Here is a 21,466-nt window from a genome sequence, read left to right on the forward strand (position 1 = left end):
CATTAACTAATACATAATTAACAAGCCATTTACTTACTAATACTTATGTACATGCCATTTATTGCCAGTTTCACCTCTTTAGTCTATATTTTTTCACACACACAAATGGCAGACAATATACGATTACAGTCATGTTACAAGTCCCTTCCCTCCCAGCATGAAGACACCCTCCCGGTATTACCTTCATTAGCTTAATGATGTATTCATGTTAATTACTGCATTAACTCATTAACTAAATAATCAACATGAGTAATGAAGCTGTATTCTAAAGTACTGACGATTAGGCACTACAATGAACTAGATTCAACAAATATTCATTGTAAACATAATGGAAAATATGTGATGTTGGCATAAAGAATACTTAATGATTTGTAACACTATTACTTAATCATTTGTGCTAACTGCTGCATTAACTAATGTTAATTCATCTCTTATTAAGTCTATATTGTAAAGTGTTACATCAGGTATTTTATCAACTGACCTAGATGTGTAATTTTTCAACAATCATAAACATTGTGGTAAAATGGTCATGTAATGTTGTCATCTTGTTTATAAGTTTCAATGTAGTGTAATTTGTGTATGTGTCATTGATTACATGTTTTAATTGAATTGATCGCTTCTTCCTCTGAGAACGATTTGGAAGTAACTTGATTTAAAAAAAAATTCTACCTACTACTATTGGTTGGGCTTTTCTAGAACTTTCTTCCATTGCTATGTAGCCTAAAGGCATGATATGTGTAGGGACCATGTAATGTGTAAAGCTCGCTCCCATACTGCTTTACTTCCTGAAAATGCACCTGTTACGTGTCCGTATGCATTCGTAGGGATGGCAGTGGGCAAGGAATAACTTTGGGAAAAGAATACTCTCAAGGAAAGCTGTTCTGTGAATCTACTGCACCTGTCTGCTAGACTTCAGGCTTTCCCAAACTGTCACCCCCCTGGGTGCACATTTTGTTTGTTTTTTTTGCCCTAGAACTACACGGCTGATTCAAATAACCAACTCATCATCAAGCTTTAATGATTTAATCAGCTGTGTAGTGCTAGGCGAAAAAACAAAACATGCACTCGGTGGGGCCCCAGGTGGGGCCCCAGGACCGAGTTTGGGAAACCCTGTACTAGAGTCCCACCTGACTGTCATGGCAGGCCTCCAGCTCACAGCAAGAAAGGATGTCACTCTGGGCCAATGCTCAGTTCGCCCTCTACCGGGCGGAAGTGAAGCCTCATGAAGCCATCAGTTCAATAAGTCATGCTGTCAGAACGCAACAGAGTTCACTTCCTCTCTCATTAGACTGCAATGCCTTCTACAGCCCTAACTGACTGCTAGACCCCTAGCTGGAAAAGCAGGTTGAAAGAAAGTTGGCATAAATGATGTCCACAATACATATATAATGTTATCAGTGAATGTTGATCTTATTACTTTTCTGTACATCCATGCATGGGTGCATGCACAAACACAAGCATGCACAAACTCACACACCTCCTGTTGCTTATCCATCAGTGGAAGACATATGTTGAAAGAATAAGGGTGGATAAACTCAACTGAATGAGACATGTTGTCCAGACTACTCTGATCACTGTATGTTGTTTTGATGATGAAACGAAATGGTAACACCACGGCTGGCTGGGTCCGTGTGATTGGTCAGCTGAAAGGCACCATATTGGTCCAATCGTTTTAATGGGGTATGGTAGGATCCATGCTGTTCCTTAGCCTGGGCACACTTTCTGTGACCATGGATGGGAGGGTTTTGGGTCTTGCGCTATTTGGCTGAATTGCCTGTGTAGTGGATGAGAAATTCAGGTAGCATGTTGGCTTGATTACATCGCTGACGTCACCTTCCTTGAGATCTGAAGTCAATTGTCGCTCATGGGATGACAGACCTGTCTCTTGCTCTGTTGGCTATAAGTGGTGTTGTGCAAAGTATTTTGAGTTTGAGCCCTGTTCAGGGGAACAGAATGAACTACATTGCGGTCTATAATTCACATTCATTTTATGTGAATTGGAACCGTATGGATGCATTAGTCTTCATGTGTTTATCACAAGAACCTTCCTCTTATGATTCAGTTTACATGACTGAGGCTTGTGACCAAATGCACATGAACAGGAATGCTAGAAATGACCTTTTATATGATTCCACATGGCACTTGTGTCATTCAGGACTCATTGCTGAAGGAGCACATCGTCCCTTGTTCAGAATAAATGCACAGCTCTATTATTCCAAGGGCAGTAAAATACCATTACCAAGCTATTGGATGAAATAACTGAACTTAACATATAAGCAAGCACCTTTATTTGATTAACAGGTATATAGTCGCATTTGTACTGTTTTCTTGCTAGTTTGTGGTCTTATACATTTACTAACAATGGTTTAGAAAGGTAACTGCTAATGGAAACAATGGCATATGTATACAATACAAATTAGCAAACATATCAAAATCAGTTTTTACAACTTTTGTAGCAACCAATTCTTTCTATTGGTTTGCCATAGTGCAAACTGTGTTATTTGTAAGACAGAGTTTAAACGTGATTTTAACATTCATACTTTTCAAAATATATTTATCTGTCTCAAACACATCTCAATGTGTAGACTGCATTCATTGTGCCTCCGGTTCAAGTCCTCCTGTCCAGTAATGTTGATTTACAAAAAGAATAATTCAAGTGAGTAGGGCAGTTCAGGCAGTTGAATGGTGGTAAAGCTATGATTAAAAGTTGAATAAGAATGCACTGTTGCTGTGTGTGTGCATGGTGTGTATGGCATTATGCATGAAGGCCAGTTCAGACTGAGACCTCAGCTATAGTTTTCCAAGCCCTTTCAAAAGTCGTTGAGGATTCCCGGTTTCACTCTCAAACATTGCTTATATGATTATCACACCGATAGGTAAGCGTAGCCGTAAAATCTTGGGGGGAAATGAGTCTGTGTGTGTGCACCTATGTTTCTGACCTGGGTTGAAATATGATTTGTTTTCTTTCCAGTACTTAAGCTGTGCTTGCCTGGTGCAATGGAACCAATGGATTATTCCCCAAAGTGCAAACCCCACCTGTCTCCATCAAACAGTCAAAGTATTTGAAAGAAAACAAATACTATTTGAACCCAGGTCTGGTGTATGTGTGTCCATCCATGTCTGTATGTTTGAATAACTGGACGGAGCGTGTAACATTTAACAGTTTTGTGGGAAAATGTGGCGTACTTTAGGCTACTACGTCCACTCCCAAGTCCAACAGGCGTTGTGTTCCTACATCCATGTGATTTAAGGCCATTGTGGCTGCGAACATGTGATTGGAGGAGGGAAGAAAACAAAAATGAAAAAAAAAATGGAACGAGACATGTCCGTGGTGGAAGCGCTGCTCAGCGAATGTACGGGCATTTCTTTAGTCGCTATTCTGGCTCTATTGCACCGTGTTCTGCAGAAAGCACTGGTAGTGGTGGATGGATCTGTCCCAAAGTCCAGGGTGGAGACCCTGGCTGAGCCCCTCCCCCTCATCGGCAGAGCTCTCGCTCACGAGCATCCGCAACGGTCCACCACCATGGAGGGGATCTTGCCGTAGATGATCTGCTCTTTGCGGTTGAAGTAGAGCATGTTGATGGGGGACATCTTGGTGGGGGTGCAGCAGGGCCCCGCGGTGCCGCGAGGGTTAGCCTTGTTCACCAGGTGGGTGTGGGGGTACTTCTGCAGGTGCATGTACTCACACTCACCAGAGCAGTAGTTGGCCTTGTAGCGCTTGGGGGCAATAATCCAGTCCCAGCCAAAGTCTTCAAAGTCTACCGTGAGGGGGTAGCGGCAACAGCGGGACTCGGGGGAGTTCTCGTCACAGTCCAGGCCCGAGTCTCTCCTGGAGCGCTTTGGGCCCTCTGAAATCGTCACCTCCATGAAGGGTTGCTGTAAGGGCACAACACGGAATGGTTAAAAACATGAAACAGGTATTGCTTGATACATTGGGAAACATATTTGATTTTGCTTCTCCAATAAAACATTGCTGATCAAGGTTTCAAACCTGGTGTTGTGATACTTTGAGCCACTGAAAATGTGTGTGTGTGTGTGTGTGTGTGTGGGTACTTATATCCTTGTAGGGACCTAAAATCCCCAAAAGTCCCCACAAGGATAGCAAAACAAGGAAAGTTCTCCCTCGTCATGAGGACATAGGCTATTTTAAGCTTAGGGGTTAGGTTTAGGGGTTAGAGTGACAATTAGGGTAAGGATTTAGGGTTAGGAGTTAGGTTTGGGCTACAGGTTAGGGTAAGGGGTTAGGGAAAATAGGATTTTGAATGGAAAGCAAGCATTGTAGGTCCCCATGAGGATAGAAGAACAAAGTGTGTGTGTGTGTGTGTGTGTGTGTGTGTGTGTGTGTGTGTGTGTGTGTGTGTGTGTGTGTGTGTGTGTGTGTGTGTGTGTGTGTGTGTGTGTGTGTGTGTGTGTGTGTGTGTGTGTGTGTGTGTGTGTGTGTCTGTAGGCAATTACTCTGATTAGCACAGTCACACAGAAGACTTCTGGAATTTCTGGCCATGTAAACAATGTGAACTTTTATGTAATCAGGTGATAGGACCTGATATTATTGGTGGCCAGGGCAACTATTCTGCCATAGATATACTCCTTTAATGAGGTCTGTGTGTTTATATTAAAGATTCTAAAGTACTTTGAAAATGTGATTGTTAGCTAAACATAAAAGCAAATGATAGCAAATCTTAGGGTGCCAAGACCCCTCTGATCAACAACTGGTATGTGAAGCCAAATGAGTCTTGCCACACAATTTGACACACAAATGTATTTGCACTCTTGACAAGGGTGGTACGTGTTGATATTGCATCATTACGCATTAATACATGAGTTATGGATTACTTCACATAGATCCACGGGGATAAATTACAAAACTATTTGTAAATTGCTTCGATGGGAGATCAATCTAAACTCACCAGTCCTTCTCCCGCTTCTGCTGAGGTAACGGCCAGATCATTTCCCTTCGAGTCGAACGCATTAATCTCGATCCCCCAATTCGTCTCCGGCTGCCGCAGCCACACCGACAGCACTTGTTTCACGTCGATACTTTGCCAAGAGCTGACTCCTGCATTCACGTCGATCTTTAGAGACCGGATACCTATGTGCCTGCCCCCGTCCGTGACAGGCATCAGGCGGGAGATTTGCAGGAACACGGTGGTGACTTCATCAGCTGGCAAAAGGTGCACCCATAACTGCGCATGAACTATGCGGTTCACCTGAATCTTCGAACTGAAGGAGAATAAGCAACACTTGGGTTTCCGATCGACTTGGACGATGGATTGGGCTGGAGGAGAGAAATTAGAACATTAATTACAATATGGAAATGTCACCTCTATTTCCACAACACAATTTGATTTATAAACTAAATGAAATGACTGCAAAAAAACGTTTGCAGTTGTATTTAACACAAAACACAATTTTGTTTTCGTTACAGAACCCCCTTGGTAAACCAATTTCAAAATATATATTTAAAGTTACAATGTCATGACAAGTATTGACAAACTATAAAACTCAACAATGTCTCATCTCCAGAGTATCCTCCAATATAGCCTAGCCTATCTAGTTTTAGAACCTCCACACTCAACACCAGAGTGACACTGGCACATTATAAGATGGAACTTGGCTCGTGCGTATTGTTCGTACATTTACCGCGTAAAATTCTATAGTGGTTCCAATTTAACATGAAATTACAGATCAAAACGAATTCCTCATTCGTGTGAAATTCCAACCTATTCTCAACATGGTGGTGCAAGTAATACGGGATCAGATATGCAAGTGCGCTCTGTGCCCAATGCGTAAAAACAGCTGCGGTCTGGTACCTTTTTATAACGTTATTAAACACTGAGTGTACAAAACTTTAGGAACACCTTCCTAATATTGAGAACAGCCTCAATTCGTCTTGGCATGGGCTCTACAACGTGTCGAAAGCGTCCCAAAGTGATACTGGCCCATGTTGACTCCAATGCTTCCCACAGTTGTGTCAAGTTGGCTGGATGTCATTTGGGTGATCGACCGTTCTTGTACATACGGGAAACTGTTGAGCGTGAAAACCCAGCAGCGAACACTCAAACCGGTGCGCCTGGCACCTACTACCATACCACGTTCAAAGGCACTTACGTATTTTGTCTTTCCCATTCACCCTCTGAAAGGCACACATACGCAATCCATGTCTCAATTGTCTCAAGGCTTAACAATCATTATTTAACCTGTCTCCTCCCCTTCATCTACACGGGTTGAAGTTGATTCAACAAGTGACATCAATAAGGGATCATAGCTTTCACCTGGATTCACCTGGTCAGTCTATGTCATGGAAAGAGCAAGTTGTCCTAATGTTTTGTACACTCAGTGTATAGTTGCATTGAATAATAGTCTGTCAAACTTACGTTCAGTGGCCATTGTCATGATTGTTTCTGTGATGGCATGTTCATCATCTTCTTCCATAACTCCATCCTTATTGTCATCTCCAAGAACATCGTACTGGTCAAGAAGTTGCTGCAAAGGTGGTGCCTTAGGCAGGAGCTGCTTGACAACATCTCGGCTGATATTGGGAGCTTGCTTGAGTCGCAGTTTGCTAAGAATTTGGGACTTGATGGCGTGTAATCTCATGTTTTTGATCTGCTGTCGGACCTCGCATGTTGGGCACTGCTCGCCGTCATCCGTGGCAGGGGGCTGGTGGTGCGCGGTTTGATCACCAAGACCCACTGGACCGAAAGCAACCATGAAACTGAGATATATCAGAACCTGCGTCAGATGCATTATCTAAGGTGCGGAGTTTGCTATAAAAATGGAATCCCAAACGTAATATGTATTGGCGTGAAGGCGGACTACAGAGTTGCCTGTGTTTGAAATCAGGCTCTACACTGATAGGTGTCAAACTTTAATTCGGCAGCCCTTTTTATATTGCAACTTTGGCCTCTCTTTTGTGTCGTCAAAATCTATGATTGGTTGGGCTGGCAACAATGAATTTAACAGACAGACATGAACTGTATTTTTCTGTCAAACCTTAAAGAGGTACGCAAATGCAAGGTTTGGAATAGTTTTGAGACAACTACACTATCAATCAGACAAGACAGTACTGCAAATGGCCAAATAAACATTTCGGATGTGGTTATTGATTTATTGCATAAACTTAAGTCAGCCACAGCTAGTCAACATCTGAATGCCACTGAGAAACCCGTTTTATTCAGCCTGTCCCATCACACCAGGGGTGGACTGGAACTAGAAATCGGTTCTGGCATTTATAACACAATGGCCCATTTTTCCCCTTGAGGCCCCCACAACTAAAAATGTTTCCTCAATGCCCCTACACCAGCCCATTTTATTCATTGAGGCCACCATTATTAGCCAGATAATTATAATTTTGCGCAAAAAAAAAAGAAGTTAGACATGCCCTCTAGGCAAAAAATTACCAGCCCTTCTGACATTTGCCAGAAATGCCAGATGGTCAGTCCGCTCCTGCATCCCATCAAAGCTACAGGGATCAAATTAATCGGAGTTATGACTTCACTTCTCTACGATCAGTTAGTTATATGATCAGTTTGCCTATCTTTCTGAATCTCTCTTGAAAATGTATGGAACATTATTTACAAATATGGCAGGAACCAATATTTAGTCTATGTAGACATTTAGGCTACATGGAGCAGACCTACTTGTCTCCAAACCTACTTTCCAAAGGCAAAATGTATTAATCAGATAGGCTATAGGATAGATACCATTGCATAGAAAATATATGGGGAAATGGGCTGTACTGTAGGCCTACTATACTGTACTTAACTATAGGCTACTGGGTATTGTTGCCTTGGGGTGTCTGATTTACGAAAGCTTTTTCGTCTAGACGTTTAGTGCCATCGTGCGGCTTATCGACAACTACAGTTGGAACATTACGCACAGGTTCTGAAATATTATTTTAATTTACAGATGAAAAGTAACATATAGGTTCTAATGAAAGTCAATCAAATCGTCTAAATGATGTACATTTTACGCAGCAATATGGATGGCATGACACAATGACTTGGTCACGAGTCATGTCAATGGTTTATAGCCTATTATCATTATGGAATTTGAGACTATATCCCTTATGTGAAAGAAAACATACTAAACGACTTTAACTAATGTACACTTATGGACTATACAGTTTTACGCACACTCCAATGAGTTTTACAGATTTACGCATTCGTCAAGAACGAATTCGTCATATATATATATATATATATATTTTAAATTACAACAATTGGTTTTAAATTGTATCCGAGCACATATAGCTCGCTATCAATACTCATAAAACCTTACACAGTGCCCCTGTGGCTTAAGCGAAAGCGCACTACGGTACCTCCTGTGCCATAATGGTCCAGACCTCTTGGCAGACTCAGTAGTAGCCTAACACTTTGATACAGGGAAGCTGCACGGGGGTACACTTCCAGCAAAGGCCTGGGAGACAGGATTATAATCTATGGCATTAGTTTATAGCAACAACTGCATATATTCCTTACTTTAAACATTGTAATAAATCACTGAGAAGTCAAGCATGCCACAAGAGGGTGATATTGTACAAGTATTAGTAGCCTGATTTGTGTGCGCACAATTTACCTCCACAACCTAGTCGACACAGCTACTAATTGCTGTTGAGTGTGTATTAAAAATATAATTACGTCCTACAAGCTACAGCCGCCATTAGAAAGTGGAGTCAAACAGGCAACAATTTCAACGATGACCCATGGACAATCTCGAGTAGAACGATGGCAAGAAGGTGTAGTCATCCAGGTCCGACCATTCATGGCTTTGAGACCTTAAATCGATTTTGCATTTAGTTAAAATTACTGCACAATGTGGTGTGGTGCAACATTGGATGCCCAGTTTGATAACGTAGTGCACATTTCGTGCAGAGAGAGAAACCGACCAATGCTGTCGCTGCCTTCCAAGCTTCAAGTTCAAATCATTGGACGCATATGCAGCGGTTTGAAGCCGATAAGGAGATTGAATCGAAAGGAGAGGCGGCACATATAGTAATTTCGGTTAACAATCCGTGTGGATGTATGACACGTCTTTATTGAAATCAACCGTAGGGGAAAGTGTCAAAGAGAAAACGAGGATGTGATTTCCCACTGGGTGAATTTGATATTCATGGGGGTAAACTCACCCAGTCCTACTTTTCCAAGAGCCCTCTTGAAGGTACGTATCCCACGCATCCACAATATTTTATGATATGTATTTTTCAGGGAATTGTGTGGGAAATGGGCTATAGGCGCAGGCTACGTTTAAATAATGGTGTATTAAGCAGAAATGCGCTCATGAGTAGGGAATTTTCAGAGTCCTATTTCCAAGGGTGACAACTATTTCGCCCTCTATTTCCCCATCCCGGTTATAATTTCTCCTTGACCTTTTATGTTCACATTTCAATAGTGAGATTATTTAATATATGCCCTTACTAGTTCAAGAAAGGTGGGTTATAGTAGAATGGGGGTTAAACGTCCCTGGCATGGCCAACTTCACCCTCACATTCCCAAGGACGGTGATTAAATGGACACATTTTTTATTTAGTAACTTTTTCTCAAAGAATAACCTATATGACTATATTACACATAATCCGGTTGTTTCCAAATGTAAAATATAATAACAAAATGTAAAGTAGAATTGTTATGTGTTGGTTGTAATACCCCCCCACCCTTCTAAATCCGCTGTGGAGGGAGGTAGGGTTTACAGGGTCGAGTCCAATGATACCTGGGCTAGAGCGACATGCTTGCCACGTTCCATGCTTGAGCTAAATGCTACATTGCCACGTTCCTTATAGGCTACTTGGGCTAGAGCGACATGCTTGACATAAGGTAACAGACATCACCTTTCCCCACTTTGTCTTAAAAATATGAAAAGATGTGTCATAAAGATCTGATTGAAGTTTTCGGAATCAGCACTGTACTTATATAAGCGGCAGCCACTGTCAAAAAGCATAAGCTGCAATGCTAGCATTTTGCAGCATCTGTAAAAAGCTAATTGTATGTGAGAGACGAACGGGATGATATAGTAGTGTGCTGCTCTGTCAGAGAAATAATCACATGCCACCTTGAATCTGGATCAGGCAGGACTGAGGCAGCGCACAGGACAGATGGAGATGTGGACTACAGCAAATAACATCAGTCCTTTGTGCATTCAACCTAGAGCCACATAGTCTATTTATACAATGCCTAGTCAAAGTCTACACACCCCTTGCAGTCTTCACATTTTGCTGCCTTATAATTATAATTAAACACAACTTACTCCACATTTTCAAAGTGAAAAAATTTATAGAGCATTTTCCAAATGACTTATATCTACACAGAACAAAAATATAAGCGCAACATACAACAATTTCAAAGATTTTACTGAGTTACAGTTCATATAAATCAGTCAATTGAAATAAATTCATTAGGCCCTAATCTATGGATTTCGCATGACTGGTAATACAGATATGCATCTGTTAGTCACAGATACCTTTTAAAAAAAAGGTAGGGGTCGTGGATCAGAAAACCAGTCACTATCTAGTGTGACCACCATTTGCCTCATGCAGCGCGACACATCTCCTTCGCATAGTTATTCAGGCTATTGCTTGTGGTTTGTGGAATGTTGTCCCACTCCTCTTCGATGGCGGTGCGAAGTTGCTGGATATTGGAGGGAACTGGAACATGTGGTTGTACTCGTCGACCCAGAGCATCCCAAACATGCTCAAAAGGTGACGTGTCTGGTGAATATGCAGGCCATGGAAGAACTGGGACATTTTCAGCTTCCATGAATTGTGTACAGATCCTTGCCACTTGGGGCCTTGCATGAGGTGATGACGCCTGATGAATGGCACGACCCAGGATCTCGTCAAGGTATCTCTGCATTCAAATTGCCATCGATAAAATGCAATTGTGTTCGTTGTCTGTAGCTTATGCCTGCCCATACCATAACCCCACCATGGGGCACTCTGTTCACAACGCTGACGTCAACAAACCGCTAGCTCACACAACGCCATACACACTATGCTGTCTGCCATCTGCCCAGTACAGTTGAAACCAGGATTCATCTGTGAAGAACACACTTCTCCAGCGTGCCAGTGGTGGATATGGAGGTCCTGGGCTGGCATGGTTACACGTGGTCTGCGGTTGTGAGGCAGGTTGGACGTACTGCCAAATTCTCTAAAAGAACGGCTTATGGTAGAGAAATGAACATTAAATTCTCTGGCAATAGCCCTGGTGGACATTCCTGCAGTCAGCATGCTTTTATTTCAGCTCATGAAGCATGAGACAAACACTTTACATCTTGCGTTTGTATCTTTTGTGCCATTAACTTAATCTGGCTTTAATTCCAGTTTCTCTACAAGCTATACTGAAGAAAAATATATTTCCTTCAAATGTTGATATTTGCTTCCATACACAATTCAATATTACTTTTGCAATACAGTAAATAGCCTTATAACTTTGACAAGTTAACAAATTATATATTCGATTCACGTCTACAAGTAAACCAAAAATAAAAGTTAAAGATTAGGATTAACCCAGTGGCTCAGATGAAACTATCCAAGCATTAGATACATCTCTTTTAAATGTTGATATTTGGTTACGTTGTCAACTAAACAAAATTCAATATCACTTTTGTAATACAGTAAATAGCCAAAAGTTAAGGCAATCAAAGAAACTAATGTGACAGTATCTATTCAACCTTAAAATGAGTAACACATCCATGGCCACATTGAGGCTTTCTAACCATAAATGTATTTTTATGTAATCATAGAAGGTGTGCATGTTCAACATAGCATATTAAGTTTGCACGTCTGTGGAAATCTTCACAATTGCTGTAATAATCTGTGCAGAATCTTGAACAGCATTGATCACTTGCACTATGTGCTTTTAATGCAGTCTCATCTCAACTGCAATCCAGGTCATTTGGTTGTGCTATTAGATTAATGGTTGAAAGCGTAGTGATAACACATTGGGAATTCAACAAACTTCTGGCTGTCCTTTTTGAGTGGGTGAATAAAAGTTTGAAATCTCATTGATCAACGTCTCAACCAAATATGACCCAAAGGTCCATGTTGAAATTACGTGGTGTGTCCGGTGTGTAGCTACTGCTGCATAGGTGATAACAGAGGGAAAAATGCTAAGTCACTGTGAAAATAGTAGGCCTCTCAATTCTTTCCTTTGCCATCTGGTATTTTTAGGCTGCCTCTGATGGAAAATAAAACACTGAAATCCTCTCCCTATTTTCTCTCCCTATAGCACATGGGAAAGATCTGTGTAGGGGAGTACAGGAGCATGGCTGACCGTCTGGACTATTTCAGCGAAGCTCGGTCCAGACAAGAATCGGCTTCCTAGCCGTCACTTCTCGACCAGAGCCTAAGCCCCTCTCAGACACACTCCTGCTTCACCAGCTCCCTGAAATCAATGCTACATTATTTATATCATGGGATGCGTCAAATCCAAGAAGAGCGATCCGACCCAGTACGCCAACTCGGTGGAGAAGGTGGACGGCAAGCTTGGGAAGCGATGGGGCGAGAATGCGCTGCTGGTCCACTCGGAGACGGGGTCAGGGAAAGACTCTCCCCGGGTGGACCCCATCCTGCTGGAGTATGCCCAGCGGCTGTCGGAAGAGATTGTGGCCCGGGCAGTGCAGCAGTGGCTGGAGGTGGACAGCCGCTACAGTGACATCCCCTACATTGAGTGTGACGTGCCATGAGGGGTGAGGGGGGGGCAGAGGCAGTGCAAGAGGCATTTCTGTTCTGGGATTCACCTTGACCCTCTGGGGAGAGGAGGACAAATGGATGCCCAGAAGACAGGAGACCAGACAGCACTCAGATTCAGGGTGAAACAAAACACTACGAACATGCACCAGCTGGAGATGACAAGATGTTGATCCCAATGGTCCAAAGCCATTTTTCTGTTTAATTAATACATACTTGGATGTTGTAACTCATCTGGTGACATTTTGACCTTGACTAACAGACCTTGGCTACTCCTCTCATATTCAATCTAGACCATGTGCTTCTCTCCATCGTTAGCTAGATGATGAGAGTTGGGGTGTGTTTAGTTAAAGCGGCTTGGGAGCCAATAAAGCAGGAGAGTATCATTGAATCCTGCTTTGAAAATTACCGGTTCTGCCTTTCAGTAAAAGTATACCGTTTTTTTTTGCTTGACGCGTGCCATCCTGGGGCCAAATTTCAGGTCCTATGTAGGAAGTTATTAATAGGCCCCTCAAGTGGCCAGTGTTTTTCACTTAAAATGTTTGCTGGGGTCAGCAGGTACACACCTCCCTCTCCATCTGTCTTCCCAGACAGAAGCTCCCAGTTTAGGGTTATTGGATAATGGCATCCCAGGGGGCCTGTGGTCCACATCCACCAACAAAGGAAACTCATTCTTCAAACTACCCATTAAGTAGGTCCGGGACGATACCAGTATCGCGATATTCGTTAGTATCGTGGCAAGGAAACAAAACATGAAGCGAATTTAACTTCAGCCCTGATGTTGGAAACAAAAATGATTATGTTGTCATCCAGAGTCATATTCATTTATTTTACAAGCTATAGCACACAATATTTTACATACAGCAGGTTTTTAAAGGACCAAAGAGCTTTGTGTTTTCATTTTTGCCATGGAAAGAATATCGCGATACTGGTATCGTCCCAGCCCTACCATTAAGCAGGTCTGACCACGAGCTGCAGCAACCAAGGACCTGACTACGGTCACTTTGACAAAATGATGCTCTAGGAATGTTTTACAGAGGTTCAGCGTCCTCCCATTTTGTGAATTTGAATGCCAATGACAATAGGACATTCCTGAGGGCTGGCTAGGTCCGCATGCCATGAGTAAATTAGGACGGATTCACACACTTTTACCGGGACTTTGCTTCTAGGCACAAAAAGAGTGTTGAGTTCACAAATACCTTTTGTTTTGGCCAAAATGTCTAGGGCCAAGCACCCTGGTTGTTTACGTACTGTACTCTATCCAATGATGAACTACTGCCATCTGCCCCATAGAATTTACAGCACAAATATGCAACTCTAAAAGGCCATGCTATTTTTATTAAGAGCAAATGGCTTCTTAATAGTATGATGCTATTTTAACAGGCCAAAGACACACATACTCACAACAGAGAGTTGAGTTGTTTGGAATAGGGGACCATAACTGCCAAAGTCCTTAATGAATGCTAATACAAGCACAGTATGTTTGATGGGCTTTCTTATGACGTTTATTTGATAGAAGGCGATATCAGTGAGTCTTAGTCATCGCACGTCAGTTCCCACACTACCACAAAACGATGTTCAAGAAGCTTTAAAAGGTGCATTAGTCTAGGCTGGGCAACATGGTACATTTCCAGAGTGTTGATTAGGGTGCTATTGTATACACCACAAAGAACAAGTGGAAATTATTTCACTGGAAAATCAAGTTTTGGTGACGTTTGGCATGTGTATCTCAAGTGAGAATTCAGCTGCCAGGGCATTCGGTATGCTCAGCAAACAATGTGGTGGTGTGCTTTAAATGCAACACCAAAAAATCCATTACAGTTAAAAGCAACAAATACTGTTTATAACGACATTTGCACTAATCTGGGTTAAGAGATTAATCTCTTGAACCATCCCAAAAATTCTGTCAACAAATTTAAAAGCCTGTCGAATGCCTCCCAGTCGAAACAGTTTGCGCGCATATTACAATAATTTTTGGTGACGTTATTCTTTGTTTTGTCTGGGTTTTTTTTTGTCTGTTCGCGCACACAAACATTTTTCTTGAGGCAAGTTGAAGTTCGGTAGCCCAAGTATATGCCCCTTCGTCGGTGATTGGTCAACAGTACTACTCCTAGTAGCAGTGGGAACTATAAACAGGATTCTTCTCAATTAGAGACAACAAATTTTCATGCACATTTTCTCACTTGAGAAATACTGCACCAAACATCTTAGATGTAAAATTACTAAGACCTCCTCAGCAAAAATGCCAACATTAATTACTAATAATTCTTGATTTTTCTTCGATTAATTCTGACTCTTTTGAGGAAGTGTTATTGGCTAAGTTGTTGCTATGGCATATCAAAAGGGACAAACCGTAATATTGCTGCTTGTTTCTTGTTTTTCAAGCGAAGGTCTTTTTAAGGGAGTTTAACCTAGTTTGCGGGCCCATTTAGCGGTGACCCAATTTTTTTCCCATACTGAATTCCTAAATCTAAGAACTGGGAGCTGGAGGGTTTAGAAACAGATCACTGTTATCACTGCTTCAGCTAAATGTTTTAACAACTTAAAGATAAAGCTGCAATAAACAATACATTCAAAAGTTGATTTCCATCAAGCTTGATTTTGACTCCAATAAATTGGTTGATAAAAGTAATGTTTTACTATGCAAAAGACAGCTAGCACTACAGTATATACTGTATACAATGCATTCGGAAAGTATTCAGACCCCTTGACTTTTTCCACATTTTGTTACATTACAGCCTTATTCTAAAATGGATTCAATTGTTTTTTCCCCCTCAATCTACACACAATACCCCATAATGACAGGTTTTTAGTCTCGAGTCTTCTTGGGTATGACGCTACAAGCTTGGCCCACCTGTATTTGGGGAGTTTCTCCCATTCTTCTCTGCAGATCCTCTCAAACTCTCAGGTTGGATGGGGAGCATCGATGCACAACTATGTTCAGGTCTCTCTCCAGAGTTCGATCTGGTTCAAGAATCACTCAAGGACATTCAGAGACTTGTTTTTCCAACGCCATTCCTGCGTTGTCTTGGCTGTGTGCTTAGGGTCGTTGTCCTGTTGGAAGGTGAACCTTCACCCCAGTCTGAGGTCCTGTGTGCTCTGGAGCAGGTTTTCATCAAGGATTTCTCTGTACTTTGCTCCATTCATCTTTCCCTCAATTCTGACTAGACTCCCAGTCCCTGCCCCTGAAAAACATCCCCACAGCATGGTACTGCCACCCCCATGCTTCACCGTAGGGATGGTGCCAGGTTTCCTTCAGATGTGACGCTTGGCATTCAGGCCAAAGAGTTCAATCTTGGTTTTCATCAGACCAGAGAATCTTGTTTCTCATGGTCTGAGACCTTTAGGTGCCTTTAGGCAAACATGTGCCTTTTACTGAGGAGTGACTTTGGCCACTCTACCATAAAGGCCTGATTGGAGGAGTGCTGCAGAGATGGTTGTGCTTCTGGAAGGTTCTCCTATCTCCACAGAGGAGCTCTGTCAGAGTGACCATCGGGTTCTTGGTCACCGTCCTTCTCCCCCGATTGCTCATTTTTGCCGGGCGGGCGGCCAGCTCTAGGAAGATTCTTGGTGGTTCCAAACTTCTTCCATTTAAGAATTATGGAGGCCACTGTGTTCTTGGGGACCTTCAATGCTGCAGACATTTTTTGGTACCCTTCCCCAGATCTGTGCCTTGACACAGTCCTGTCTCGGAGCTCTATGGACAATTCCTTCGACATCATGGCTAGGTTTTTGCGCTGACACGCACTGTCAACTGTTGGACCATATATAGACAGGTGTGTGCCTTTCCAAATCATGTCCAATCAATTGAATTTACCAAAGGTGGACGCCAATCAAGTTGTAGAAATGGAAACAGGATGCACCTGAGCTCAATTTCGAGTTTCATAGCAAAGGGTCTGAATACTTATGTAAATACAGTATTTTGTTTGTTTTATACATTTGCAAAACATTTGATAAACCTGTTTTTGCTTTGCCATTGTGGGGTATTGTGTGTAAATTGATGAGGGAAAATAATGTATTTATCCATTTTAGAGTAAGGCTGTAACGTAACAAAATGTGGAAAAAGTCAAGGGGTCTGAATACTTTCCGAGTGCACTGTATTTCATAATAATAAAACTGTGATAGCCTTCTAAGTTACGTCGAACACAGAAATCCAATGCTTTGGATATGGTCAATGTTGCAGTTCACAATGCTTCCAGCTTGAAATACATACAAGGAATACCAAGGTATGTGCAAACTAGGTATATCTGGATTCTTTCCTTCGAAATATGATGTCAGTATCGGTAACAATGGCGAAATTTCACTTAAGTTACAGTAACATCTTGTAACATCAGTCTTTTCAGTCAACCCTTTAGTTTGATTATGAAGAAAATGTGTTTTCTGTTGGGAGATCCTAATGCTTCTTTTGCATCATCTGAATCTATATATTTATATAACATTCATTTCACCTGCAGCACTGTACAGGTCTGTAAATAACTAACTGAAAAAAATACGTGAATACCAATAAAGCTGAAATCTATGCCTTCTACCATTGATTAAGTGACTTAATCTATTTTTTGAGAAAGGGCATCGGCAAGGTTAGAACCTGTGACCCTCTATCCCAGTGCATAGTCAACTGCTGTTGAGGCACTTAGAATGTTAATAAATTAGAAATGTGATTAGTGAAGTATGTTGGGTAATGTTGGCGGGAAAAAAGTCGAAACTTGGGTTCGAACTGGAAACCTTGCGGGTCGCAACCCGCGTCTGACGTCCCCCATCCACCTCAGACCCCACTAACCTTTACTAAGCTCTGACCAATGAGCTTTAATCCAACCAATCAATTCGTCCAACTACTTCCGAAATGCTTGGGAAGATCTGATTGCAATCAATTATTTTAATCGTCGACACTTTTTAAAGATATGGGCACAATCAGAATGTGGCAAGATCAGGAGAGAGGACACGTTAGCACCTGGTATAAATGGGGCCATTGATCATGAGCATCATCAAAGGTTAATCATCCGATAATGACCCTAACCCTTACTTACCCCTTACTGTAGTCTCGCGGTACCAGATCTCAACACTGTATTCTCATTTGAGAATGTCTTGAGAAAAATCGTCTGGAATCAAAGCTACCCTTACTCTAATCTTAAGCAATTTCAATTTCCCTATTGCCTAACCTTAACCTTTTGGATCTGCTGTCTTCCGTCTGAATTAAATCTGATTATATTTGTCACATGCGCCGAATACAACATGTGTACTTCAGGAAAGAGCAGCGGGAGCACCCCCCCCCTATCCACATCGACGGGACAGTAATGAAGGTGGAAAGTTTTAAGTTCCTCGGCGTACACATCACTGACAAAGTGAAATGGTCCACCCACACAGACAGCATCGTGAAGAAGGCGCAACAGGCGACAAGCCAAATGTCTTTGGCTGTATCACCGCCTGGTACGGCAACTGCACCGCCCTCAACCGCAAGCCTCTCCAAAGTGTAGTGCGGTCTGCACAACGCATCACCAGGGGCAAACGACCTGCCCTCCAGGACACCTACAGCACCCGATGTCACAGGAAGGCCAAAAAGACAATCAAGGACCTGTAACCTGTTCACCCCGCTATCATCCAGAAGGCGATGTCAGTACAGGTGCATCAAAGCTGGGACCGAGAGACTGAAAAACAGCTTCGATATCAAGGCCATCAAACTCTTAAAACAGCCATCACTAACACAGAGAGGTTGCTGCCTACACACAGACTCAAATCACTGGCCACTTTAATAAATTGATTTAATAATGGATCACCAGTCACTTTAAATAACGCCACTTTAATAATGTTTACATATCCTACATTGCTCATCTCATATGTATATAGTGTATTCTATACCATCTATTGCATCTTGCTTATGCCGCACGGCCATCGCGCGATTATATTCTTATTCCATCCCCTTACATTGTGTGTATAAGGTAGTCGTTGTGAATTTTGTTAGATTACTTGTTAGATATTACTGCATGGTCGGAACTAGATGTACAAGCATTTCGCTACACTCACATTAACATCTGCTAACCATGTGTATGTGACCAATAACATTTGATTTGATTTGTGTAGCCCTTACCATGAAATGCTTACTTACAAGTTAACCAACAATGCAGTTTTAAGAAAATAAGAGTTAAGAGAATATTTACTAAATAAATGAAAGTAAAAAAAGTTACAATAAAATAACGAGGCTATGTACAGGGGAGACCGGTACTGAGTCATTGTGCGGGTGTACAGTTTAGTCAAGGTAATTGAGGTAATATGTACTTGTAGGTAGGGGTAAAGTGATTATGCATAGATAATAAACAGTGAGTAGCATCAGTGGCGGTGCAAATAGTCCGGGTAGCCATTTGATTAATTGTTTTTAGCAGTCTTATGGCTTGGGGGTAGAAGCTGTTAAGGAGCCTTGGCGCTCTGGTACCGCTTGCCGTGCAGTAGCAGAGAGAACAGTCTACTACTTGGGTGGCTGGAGTCTTTGACACTTTTTTGGGCCTTCCTCTGACACCGCCTGGTATAGAGGTCCTGGATGGCAGAAACCTTGGCCCCAGTGATGTACTGGGCTATACGCGCTACCCTCTGTGGCGCCTTACGGTCAGATGCCGAGCAGTCGCCATACCAGGCGGTGATGCAACTGGTCAGAATGCTTTTGATGGTGCAGCTGTAGAACTTTTTGAGGAATATCCACTACCTATCCACTAACTAGAGTTGAAACAGATTTGATCATGTGCTCAACCCATTCTTGCCTGTCCAGGGCCAACAGCTCCCTCTGCGCCTGTGTTATGTCCCTGTAACATTAACTGAATCATTAGATTAGCTGATAGACTGTCAGGTCCAGGAGATTTCTAATCGGCCAAATGGATTAATGGATCACACAAATTAGCTTTGATATAGTGACTCAGAAGCTTTAGCAGCTGAACAATACAGGCTTGCACACAAAGCCAATGTTTAACATTCCACTTTATAAATGGAATATACAATCTAAGTGTTAATATATAGTTACATAGGCAGGTACGGTGTAATTATGCTTTTGTCAATGACTTCAAACAATACATCAAATGATAATTTTTACGATCAGGTTTTCATACACATCTTTATCAACATAACTATTATACAACATACTTTTGAAGCTACTAGTTGGGAAATTGGAGTCATTGAATTGTACACCAGAGTGCACAATGAATAGAGAACTGGCCTTTAGCGTACAGTAATACAATGCCAAATGTAACACTGAGTGATCACTCCAGATACATGACAAGGGCAAAAGACATTAAGAAGAATGACACCTGGCTGGTGCCTTTTTGAAGGGCAAATTCTAAACCATAAAATCTCTGACACCAAGAGAATGACTGTGCCTGTGTTCTCCAGGAGAGAGTGTTTATGCTGGTTCATTGTTTACTTAGCAAACTCCACGGCGGGTCATTTAGCTTCTCTGGCCTCATCTCTCTCTGGGAGCCTGTAAGTGCTCTTAACTGTGTGCTGAGTGTTTGAGCGCTGCAAATGGGATTTAATATAACCAATGATTTGAGCTGCGTACAGAGAAATTCAATCAAAGCCACACTGCGGAAAAATAATGTAACAGCTCAAGTGCTGCAAAATCCCCCTTTTCATTAAAATACAAATTAGGTAGAAATTACAGTAGGCTGTACATTTTGACATGGTGTTTTCCCAGTGTAGGCTTCCTGCATTGTGTATTTGATTGAATGTATTGGGAAATGTATTGGACAGACTCACATGCACTAGTAAACAGGAAAGTATGACACAACAAAGGCCATAAAAACCACCTGACAGTACCATCCCAAGTTATGTGATACTTCAAACAGGATAGAACCTCTTCCTTACCCAGCTACTCCACCTACTCACCAAAACAAACATTTGCTTCTTTGCACCACCAACTGTAATGAGAAATATTGCCCTTTGCCAATAATTCTGTACATCAGCACAACAGAGATATTGACTTGCCCAGTTAAATAAAGGTTAAATAAATGTAAAAAAATATATATATACACTGCTCAAAAAATAAAGGGAACACTTAAACAACACAATGTAACTCCAAGTCAATCACACTTCTGTGAAATCAAACTGTCCACTTAGGAAGCAACACTGATTGACAATACATTTCACATGCTGCTGTGCAAATGGAATAGACAACAGGTGGAAATTATAGGCAATTAGCAAGACACCCCCAATAAAGGAGTGGTTCTGCAGGTGGGGACCACAGACCACTTCTCAGTTCCTATGCTTCCTGGCTGATGTTTTGGTCACTTTTGAATGCTGGCGGTGCTTTCACTCTAGTGGTAGCATGAGACGGAGTCTACAACCCACACAAGTGGCTCAGGTAGTGCAGCTCATCCAGGATGGCACATCAATGCGAGCTGTGGCAAGAAGGTTTGCTGTGTCTGTCAGCGTAGTGTCCAGAGCATGGAGGCGCTACCAGGAGACAGGCCAGTACATCAGGAGACGTGGAGGAGGCCGTAGGAGGGCAACAACCCAGCAGCAGGACCGCTACCTCCGCCTTTGTGCAAGGAGGAGCAGGAGGAGCACTGCCAGAGCCCTGCAAAATGACCTCCAGCAGGCCACAAATGTGCATGTGTCTGCTCAAACGGTCAGAAACAGACTCCATGAGGGTGGTATGAGGGCCCGACGTCCACAGGTGGGGGTTGTGCTTACAGCCCAACACCGTGCAGGACGTTTGGCATTTGCCAGAGAACACCAAGATTGGCAAATTCGCCACTGGCGCCCTGTGCTCTTCACAGATGAAAGCAGGTTCACACTGAGCACATG

General features: G+C 42.2%; 2 protein-coding genes across 2 annotated transcripts; one reads left to right on the top strand and one right to left on the bottom strand.

The window, feature by feature from the left end:
- Positions 1–2,271: 2,271 nt before the first annotated feature.
- mstnb (myostatin b) lies at positions 2,272–6,861 on the bottom strand. Its single transcript, XM_029703474.1, has 3 exons — positions 6,375–6,861; positions 4,908–5,275; positions 2,272–3,876 (listed from the first exon to the last, which is right to left on the bottom strand). Exons 1-3 carry the CDS (start codon positions 6,745–6,747, stop codon positions 3,496–3,498), a joined length of 1,122 nt encoding a protein of 373 aa, XP_029559334.1. The 5' UTR covers positions 6,748–6,861; the 3' UTR covers positions 2,272–3,495.
- Positions 6,862–8,581: 1,720 nt separating this feature from the next.
- On the top strand, positions 8,582–13,465 carry akap19 (A-kinase anchoring protein 19). Its single transcript, XM_029703476.1, has 2 exons — positions 8,582–9,159; positions 12,222–13,465. The coding sequence occupies exon 2, from the start codon at positions 12,406–12,408 to the stop codon at positions 12,676–12,678; it is 273 nt and encodes a 90-aa protein (XP_029559336.1). The 5' UTR covers positions 8,582–9,159; positions 12,222–12,405; the 3' UTR covers positions 12,679–13,465.
- Positions 13,466–21,466: the final 8,001 nt, after the last annotated feature.

The sequence above is a fragment of the Salmo trutta genome, chromosome 20 (genome assembly GCF_901001165.1).
Source record: "Salmo trutta chromosome 20, fSalTru1.1, whole genome shotgun sequence".
Taxonomy (NCBI): domain Eukaryota; kingdom Metazoa; phylum Chordata; class Actinopteri; order Salmoniformes; family Salmonidae; genus Salmo; species Salmo trutta.